The 9,325-nt window shown below is 39.2% G+C and overlaps 1 protein-coding gene across 1 annotated transcript in view; it reads right to left on the bottom strand.

The window, feature by feature from the left end:
• Positions 1-9,325, bottom strand: part of GTF2H1 (general transcription factor IIH subunit 1) — a 34,676-nt gene that overhangs the window by 1,209 nt on the left and 24,142 nt on the right. The window contains exons 12-14 of the mRNA XM_014851141.3: positions 4,501-4,591; positions 3,908-4,023; positions 2,451-2,543 (exon numbers count right to left, since the gene is read on the bottom strand). Of these exons, the coding sequence (XP_014706627.1) occupies positions 2,451-2,543; positions 3,908-4,023; positions 4,501-4,591 (300 nt within the window). The remainder of the gene's footprint in view (positions 1-2,450; positions 2,544-3,907; positions 4,024-4,500; positions 4,592-9,325) is intronic.

Raw genomic sequence — 9,325 nt, 5'->3', positions numbered from 1 at the left:
TAGGCAACAACTAGGCACATGCTGGAGAAATTAATGCTTCTGATCCAGATCTGCCACACACTTCAGAGTGTAGCATCCAAGCTCGTTTGTATTTCCCCAGGGAGACAACAAGCAAGCCCTCTGTGACGGTGTTATCAGATTTTGTAAAGAAAGGCGAGAGAGAGAGAGCTGGCCCGTGGCTGAGTGGTTAAGTTTGCATGCTCTGCTTCGGGGGCTCAGGGTTTTGCCGATTCAGATCCTGGGCACGGACACAACACTGCTCATCAGGCCATGCTGAGGCAGCATCCCACATGCCACAACTAGAAGGACCCACAACTAAAAATGTATACTTGGGGGCTTTGGGGAGAAAAAGGAAAAATTAAAAAAAAAAAAAAAGAAAGAGAGAGGGTGGGGTACAGTAGAAGCTGGAAATTCACCCGCTCTGTCTGGGTGTAATTCTGCCCTGTCGTTAACCAGCTGTAGGACAACATGAAAGCAACTGTGCTCTAGGCCTCAGTTTCTTCTGTCAAACGAGGGAGGTGTGCTAAACCGGTGATTTCCAGATTTAACCATTAGTCTGATGACTAAGGCCAGGATGGTGGCATTCACATTATCTTACAGAACACTTGAAAAATGCATCACTCCCCTGAAGATTCCAATGTAGCAGGTCTGGGAGGAGACCAAGGAATCTTTGATTTTCAAAAGCTCCTGCCACCAATTCTGCGGCACAGCCAATCTTGTGAAGCACTTTTCTCTGTTTTCTAGGGTCTCTTCTAGTTCCAGCATTTTGGGACTTCAATATAACTCAGTAGATTACAGAAAATATAAATGGTTTCAATGCTTCACACAAGCACTATGTCACACCTTAGGTCAGAACTACAAATCTTGAGAAGAAAAGAATTTTGTCCTGGCTTTGCACATAACTAGAAGTCAACAGGACCACACTGAACTAAGCTGACAAAGAAGGTAGAATATCTTTGGCGTATTTGTTTCCTTGGAGGTGGACAGTGTTTATGTGGTTGGAAGTGAAAGTCTTGCAAAATCTACAATTCTGGCAGTATGGGGATGCAGATCAGGAAGTCCTAAAGCCTTTTAGCATGTCAATGACTTAGATCCAATCTGAGGTAGAGTTTAAAAAAAAAAAAAACCTTCTTATTTACCACATCTGTTATTATTTTGGGTGGCGGGAGTTACGTTATTTAGTTCTGCCTGGAAACTATATAAAAATCAATTATTCTTCTTGATGGACAGAAGTAGTTCCACAGTACCGAACAGAAGAGATGAATACCATATCCTCCTGTAAGGCTGTCCATGGCCTCAGAATCCTTTTAACCACAGTGCTCCAGCAGTTACAATCAACTGAGAAGGTACATGAGCTGAAAGCTATCTGTCATCCTTGCCCTCCTGTGGGAACACACTTCAAGCTTCTCTTCTGATTATAAGTAATACTGCTACATTTTCAGAAAACCCACATACAAGGTTTATGGAATAAACACTAGAAGTCTTACTGATGAAGGCTTTTCAGTTTTCAATTGTAAAACTCGCTCCCCCCCACCTCGCTATTCCTCTATTTTTTTCGGTGAAGAAGATTGTCCCTGAGCTAACATCTATGCCAATCTTCCTTCCAATTTTGTACGTGGGACACTGCCACAGCACGGCTTGATGAGCAGTGTGTAGGTCTGTACCTGGGATCTGAACCTGCGAACCCCAGGCCGCCAAAGTGGAGTGCATGAACTTAACCACTACACCACCAGGCTGGCCCCTAAAACTCCCCCTTTTGATTGTCCTATTTACTGAAATGCTGACTCCTAAGTGTCTATGTATACTATTCTTTCCCAGTCACCTCTGAGAAGACGTGCATAACACACACAAACATGATCTTGTGTGACTGCTCCAGCCTTGTGTTAGAAACTATGCTAAATATCCTGGCACAAAGTGACACTGCTCACTCACTACCTCACCCACTGCCCTGCCTGCTGGAAACAGCCAGGGACGCTGAAGGCAGACCACAATGCAGGAACTGTTCAGTTTAGTGTCACAGAATGCTAATTCTGCCTTTCTTTGCATTGCAGGTTTGTGCTCACTACTCAGGTTTTCAAAATAAACATTTTAAGGAACACACACGTGTTGTAAATCTACAAAGAAAAGCAGGGAGATGATTCTTACAAATGCCTGGTTAGTCACAGCCTTGGGACTGTGTGGGAGGGGAAGGCAATGGGACACCTACGGGTACTGGGAAGGTTCTATTTCTCACTGTGACTGGGGGAACAGATACTTCTTTTATTATTTTAAAAAGCATATGTATTTTATGCACTCTTCTGAATGTATGATACATTTTACAATATAAAAACGGTATGCTCAGCAACAGAAAAAAACACACATCTATACTTATTTACATGAAAATAAAGTAAATTTCATCATTTTACTAAATGGAGGAAGAAAATCAGGCCAAAATCAGATTGCTGCCTTACATTTGTGCTTAAATACTGTCTCCGAATTTTTTCTTGGAATGGGCAGAGCTTTGTAACTTGGAATCGTTCCAAATTACTTTTCATTTTCACTACCTAAAAAAGATGAGAGAAATAATGAATTACAGAGAAATCTCAGAGTCTATAGGGACCAAGAGAAAAATACACATAGAGCAAGGTTACTTTTTTCTTTTAGATTAATTGGCTCCACCAGGCAGAGAAGCAATATCTAATATACTTAGGTTTTTTTAAATTAAAAAAACACTATTCTCGAAGTAATACATGATCGCTGTAGAAAAATTAAAAAAATGTATAAGGATAAAAATAAAAATATACCTATTATATCCCACCAGTCAGAGATCATTAACACTTTGGTTCATAATTCATATCCTTCTCAATACTTTTTGTGCATGTGTATAAATGCATATATGTAAAAAATAGATAGTATATACTGTGTTAAAATTTCACCTGGTTTAGTGTGAACATCTTTCTTTCCAGTCATTAAACACTCACCAAAGCCAGCATTTAAAATGAACGTATAGTATTTCTATGTATGAGCATACTAAATGCTTCTTTAACCAATCCCCTTCTGGTAGATATTTAGGCTATTTCCACATTTTCTGTCACAGACAGTGGTAGAGGAACACCTCTGGGGCTAAATAGTTACTTAATTATTTCCTTAGGTTAAATTCCTAAATGCTAATTTCTGGGTCAAAGCATTTAAAAAAGTACCAGCAGTGAAAGAAAGAACTCAACTCTTAGCAACTGGGCCAACATTGATCATTTTATGTTCTTTTGCAAATTATAGATGAAAAATGCTCTTTCACTATAGCTTTAAAGCTAATTTATTTGAATACTAGTGAGTAGGAAAATTTCCTTAGGTTTACTGGCCCACTTGCATTCTTTAGTGAGCTGCCTGTTACAGGTCTTTTACCTATTATTTTTAATAGGGCATTTATCTTTCTCTTAAAGATAGTTTATAAGAGCACTCTATCTAGTAAAGCTATTCCTATTAATACTATAAATATTTTTTCATTTTTAAAATGTCCTTTAATTGGTTAAAAGGGTTTCAGTGTTATAGCTAGGGCTGTATTTGCTGTCAATCTCAGTTTGGATTTCATTACCCCTTAAAAAAAGCACCACATAAATAATTTTACTGTTGTGACTTGTTTTGGGTCTCTGTTCTTCAATCACTCCCAGTGGCTTAGAGATTGATACAAGTTTTAAGATGTACGATCAAAAGTTATGGAACTGGTCTGGATCTCAAGTTTCTCCATCTATAAAATGAATATCAATAGCTACTCCATCAGGATGTTGTGAGGCTTCAATTAAACGATGCATGCAAAGTAGCTATCCCAGTGTCTGGGACATGGTCAACACTCAATATAATTTTCCAGTTTCAAAATAACACCTCACAGTGTGGTCCACAACAGCTGGCTGTGTTTAGAACTGGTTCTGACCTTTTCTTCTAGGAATGGTGTATTAACGGGAAAGCAGGACCAGAAGTGCCGCAGAAGTTCCCCAACAGCCACATACAGGTGTTTTAATTCAGACTGAATATCATTTGGCACCATCTCTGCAAAAGAAAAGAGAGGTCCATAGGATAAAAGCTACATTTACACATGTAGAGTCTCTGAAAGAATGAGCACTTGGAGAATAAGTGTGAGCATGTGCTCTGTGCCAATGCTAAACCAGGATGTGCTATTCTGAGATAAGTTAGTGATTTTGTGGCTGACAGATCAGAGAATTTAAATTTCTGTAGGATTTTGAAGGAACTTTCAGATTTCCCTTTATTCTAAAAGGTACGAGGGAAAAAAGAAAGCTTTTAGTATGCTATAGGGAGACTAGCAGTGTGCCACTGTTTGTAATATTAAGATAATTCTGAAACCTAAGCTCTCGTCTAGATGGGTTTCAAGATCTGGATGCATAAAAACAACAAAAATCTCAGAACTGTTCCAAAGGAAAACCAGTAAAACTTTAGCACCACTCTCAACTTGCTCTTTAAAGCGTGTTTAAGTAGAAGGATAGCAGCAGCAGACGGCCCAGCACATACGGTTTATGGCTTGCTGTGTCCCTCCCTGCATAAGTGCTCCTCCAGGTGACAGTGCTGTGATGGTACTACTGGCAGCGCTACTTGAGAGAACCTGAAAAAATTAAGACACAGAAAGTGGTTTTCCTCATTTTCACATCTTTCTTAACATTTCAGTTTTATAGCAAAACATTCAGTCAGTCTTTATTCCTGTATAAATACATAATTTATAGAAACCAGAGTGAACTACTTTCCATGTGTGCAGAAATGGAATACCTCCAAGTCTTCCAGGAATACCAGGCAAGTCCACAGGTGCCTCAAAACTCACATGCTTTTGCCTAGTCAAGCCTTTTATTTTTTTTTTATTGAGGTCATAATAGTTCACAACACTGTGAAATTTCAGTTGTACATTATTATCGTCAGTCACCATATATATATGAGCCCCTTTACCTCTTATGCCCACCCCTCAACCCCCTTCCCCTCTGGTAACTACTAATCTGTTCTCTTTGTGTGTCTGGTTATCTTCCACATATGAGTGAAATCATACAGTGTTCGTCTTTGTCTGGCTTATCTTGCTTAACATGATACCCTCAAGTTCCATCCCTGTTGTTGCAAATGGGACGACTTTGTCTTTTTTTAGGGCTGAGTGGTATTCCACTGTGTGTATGGAATCTTCTTTATCCCTTCATCAGTCGATGGGCACTTGGGTTGCTTCCATGTCTTGGTTATTGTGAACAATGCTGCAATGAACACAGGGGTGCATGAGTCTCTTTGAATTGCTGATTTCAAGTTCTTCGGATAAATACCCAGTAGTGGAACAGTTGGGTCATACGGTATTTCTATTTTTAGTTTTTTGAGAAATCTCCATACTGTTTCCCATAATTGCTGCACCAGTTTGCATTCCCACCAGCAGTGTATGAGGGATCCCTTTTCTCCAACATTTGTTACTTTTTGTCTTGGTGAGTATAGCCATTCTAACGGGTGTAGAGTGATATCTCATTGTAGTTTTGATTTGCCTTCCCCTGATGATTAGTGATGCTGAACATCTTTTCATGTGCCTGTTGGCCATCTGTATATCTTCTTTGGAAAAATGGGTTGTTTTTTTGTTGTTGAGTTGTGTGAGTTCTTTATATATTTTGGAGATTAACCCCTTGTCAGATATATGATTTGCAAATATTTTCTCCCATTTGGTGGGTTGTCTTTTTGTTTTGTTCCTGGGTTCCTTTGCCTTGCAGAAGCTCTTTAGTCTGATGAAGTCTCATTTGTTTATTTTTTCTTTTGTTTCCCTTGCCCAAGTAGACATGGTATTCGAAAAGATCCTTCTAAGACCGATGTCAAAAAGCATACTGCCTATATTTTCTGTTTTATGGTTTCACATCTTAGCTTCAAGTCTTTAATCCATTTTGAGTTAATTTTTGTGTATGGCAAAAGATAATGGTCTACTTTCATTCTTTTGCATGTGGCTGTCTAGTTTTCCCAACACTACTTATTGAAGAGACTCTCCGTTCTCCAGTGTATGTTCTTGGCTCCTTTGTCGAAGATTAGCTGTCCATAGATGTGTGGGTTTATTTCTGGGCTTTCAATTCTGTTCCATTGATCTGTGTGTCTGTTCTGGTACCAGTATCACGCTATTTTGATTACTGTAGCTTTGTAGTATATTTTGAAGTCAGGGATTGTGATTCCTCAAGCTTTGTTCTTTTTCTAAGGATTGCCTTAGCTATTCGGGGGTCTTTCGTTGCCCCATATAAATTTTAGGATTCTGACTGGGATTGCATTGAATGTCAAGCCCTTTCTTAAGCACCAACTCAACTTAACTTGTGAACTCTTTACCACCAAAGGTAAAATTGAGTTTAAAGAAAGAAAACAAGTAACACAGCATGTTAACATGTATCCTTGCTGGCAGTTTAAAAAAAAAAAAAAGCAGAAATACATCATTTGCCATTTTTCAGGGAAGTGAATATACTTAGCCAAAAGGGGAAAAAAGGCATTCTACACTGTTACCAGTATCAACATTCAGGCACATAATTGACCTGTCTATCCAATGAGCGGCTAACAAGTGCCAGGCACTGTGGCAACAGAGGAACAAATCATTTGTTGAATAGCTCAAGTGCAGTGTTAGCGTGTCTAAGGTTTTTCAACAGAGTTTTTATAAGCAGAAATCCATGTGTGTATGCGCTGGATGAAAAAAATCTTTAACTTGGTGTAAGAGTACAGCACATGACAACCATGAGTCAAAGGGACATGGGAGTTCACTTTATTCCTATGTCCTTTTGTCATAAATTTTATAATACATTGTAACCAGAAGCTTCAGTGACTGCTAAGCTTGCTGACTAGCTACTGGCTGCACTCAGGTACACACACCTGAAGACAGATAATCTCTTGGGCCTTCCTACTCAATTCATGTGTCTCAGATAATGAAATCACTTTTTTGGAGTGGGGGTGGGGGGGGTGGGAAAGAATCTAAATATTTAAGATTGATCACTGCTTAAAAAAGTTAAACGAGGGCCAGCCCTAGTGGCCTAGTGGTTAAATTCAGTACGCTCCGCTTCAGGGGCCCGAGTTCAGCTCCTGGGTGCAGATCTACACTGCTCTGTTAGCGGCCATGCTGTGCTAGCAGCCAACACGAAAAATGGAGGAAAGTTAGCACAGACGTTAGCTGAGGACGAATCTTCCTTACCCCCCCAAAAAAGTTAAATGAGCCTACTTGGGCCCAAAGGCCAGATGTTGGACAATTCCAGGCTGGAAAGAAAGTAGTAGTCAAATAGTCCCAAATTTGGTACGTGCGCATATACGTATATACATCTATTTCCTAGCTCTGTCCATTGAAGGTACAATGACACCAGTAGCAAATGACACTCCAACAGCAATGAGTACACGGATCTTGATTTCTAAATCACTCAGCACTAAAAGGAAGATTCCATGGCTGGGCAAGGAAAATTTAAGATGTGCTTGGAACATCGATCTTACGGTGCCAGAAAGTAGGAAGGTGCTCAAAAAACTGATGAGAATGGTGTCAGAAGAACACAGGAGCCAGTGTGACAGGGTGGGAAGGGTCTGACTACAAAGGGGCATGGGTACATTTTTTGGGGTGAGAAAGCTGTTCTTTATCTTGATTGTGTTAGTGGTTACACAGTTGTATATGTTTATTAAAACTCGCAGAAGAATGGGCTAAAGAAGGCAAATTTTACTCTATGTAAATTATACCTTAGTTTAAAAAAAGAAAAAAATGATAGTGACAGTTTATAATCCATAGAATAAGAGAAGATCCATGCTAATATAAATAAACAAATACAGGAGAAGGGAAGGGAAGCTCTTCCTTTTAGCAGAATGTCAACTGATAAATGTAGAAGGGATGACAGAATTAGAAAAGCACCCTTTAACCACTACCACGGTAATAACTGTTTTTGGCAAGAATCATCAATGTATTCTAAAAAACTACTGGGTAAAAGTTTGATGGTAAATAGAACACTTACACAGTCTTAAAGCGTCTCCCCACAAGATACTTATTAATTACAAAGCAAAGAATAGGAACTTTTAGGTGGAAAACCAGGCAAATACTACCTTAACCAAGTGATCAAAGTTACCATCACAAGTTAGGACAAATAAACATGTGCCTCCTCTTTCGATGCACTGAGGATAAGACATCACTTACATATCACTTCTGCGGTATTCCTGCCACAAATGCATAACGTGAATCCAATCATGAGGAAACATCAGAGGAACTCAAACTGAGGACATGCTACAAAAAAACTGGCCTGTACTTTTCAAATACCAAGGTCATGAAAGACAAAGAAAGACTGAAAAACGATTCCATTTTAAAGGAGACTAAAGAGACAGGAGAACTAAATGCAACCCACAAACCTGACCTGGATGCTGAGCCAGGAGGAAAAGTTTTCCTTTGCTATAAGGGACATTAGTGGTACAACTGGCAAAACTTTGGAAAGACTTATAGGTTAGACAGTAATACTTTATCAATGTTAACTTGTTTCTAAAAGTGCATTGTGTTATTTATGAGAATGTCCTGTTTTAGGAAGTATGCAGTGAAATGTTTAGCGGTAAAGGAATCTACTCTCAAAATGGGTCAGAAAACATTTTTTTTGCAACTTTCTGTAAATAGTAGATTACTTCAAAATAAAAAAAAAATTAAGTCCTAACATGTGATACACACTACAATACAGGTATGAACTCAGTGCCTCAGTATTTGTGAAAACAGAGAAAAGGAAAAAACAAACTCACTACTGAGCATGGTGAGGACTGCTTTACAGAGGTAATGAAATTTGAGCGGAGTCTTGAATAATTATTATTAGTTCCCAGGGGCAGAAACAGGCTTAGGGCATTCTAAGAAGAGAGAAAGCATGAGCAAAAGCACAGGAAGCAAGAAGATGCTACAATTAAAAACTCTGGGTCGTTTAGTGCCTAAGTTAGGCTGGAGTACAGGACTCCTGATTATGAGTGGAGGGGAATGTTGCAGATATGGCTGGCACTAGGACTGGAGATGTGGGTTAAGGGCCAGATCATAAAGGCATTCAGACAACTACTGTGGCAACGAAGGCAGGGAGTGAAGGTTTTTAAGCCGTAGAGTGATGAGATCAGATTTATGTTTTTAGAAAGGTAACTTGCAGTGGTAGTGTGGAAAACTGATCAGGTTTGCCTAAGCCAAGGGGATAGAGTCAAGAAATCCAGAAGAACTGACAGAATTTGCCAATCAAATGAAGTATGAATAAGGGTGGGAAGAAATGAAGAATGGATAATGACCTCTGTTTTATACATTCTGATTCTGAGATCATGCAGAATATCTAGGGAGTGATGTCCAGAAGATTTTTGGAAACTGGGAGATTTTCCCAATAAA

This window comes from Equus asinus, chromosome 20 (genome assembly GCF_041296235.1).
Source record: "Equus asinus isolate D_3611 breed Donkey chromosome 20, EquAss-T2T_v2, whole genome shotgun sequence".
NCBI lineage: Eukaryota > Metazoa > Chordata > Mammalia > Perissodactyla > Equidae > Equus > Equus asinus.
The sequence above is the reverse complement of the archived record's forward strand: the minus strand, read 5'-3'. Positions and strand labels throughout refer to the sequence as shown.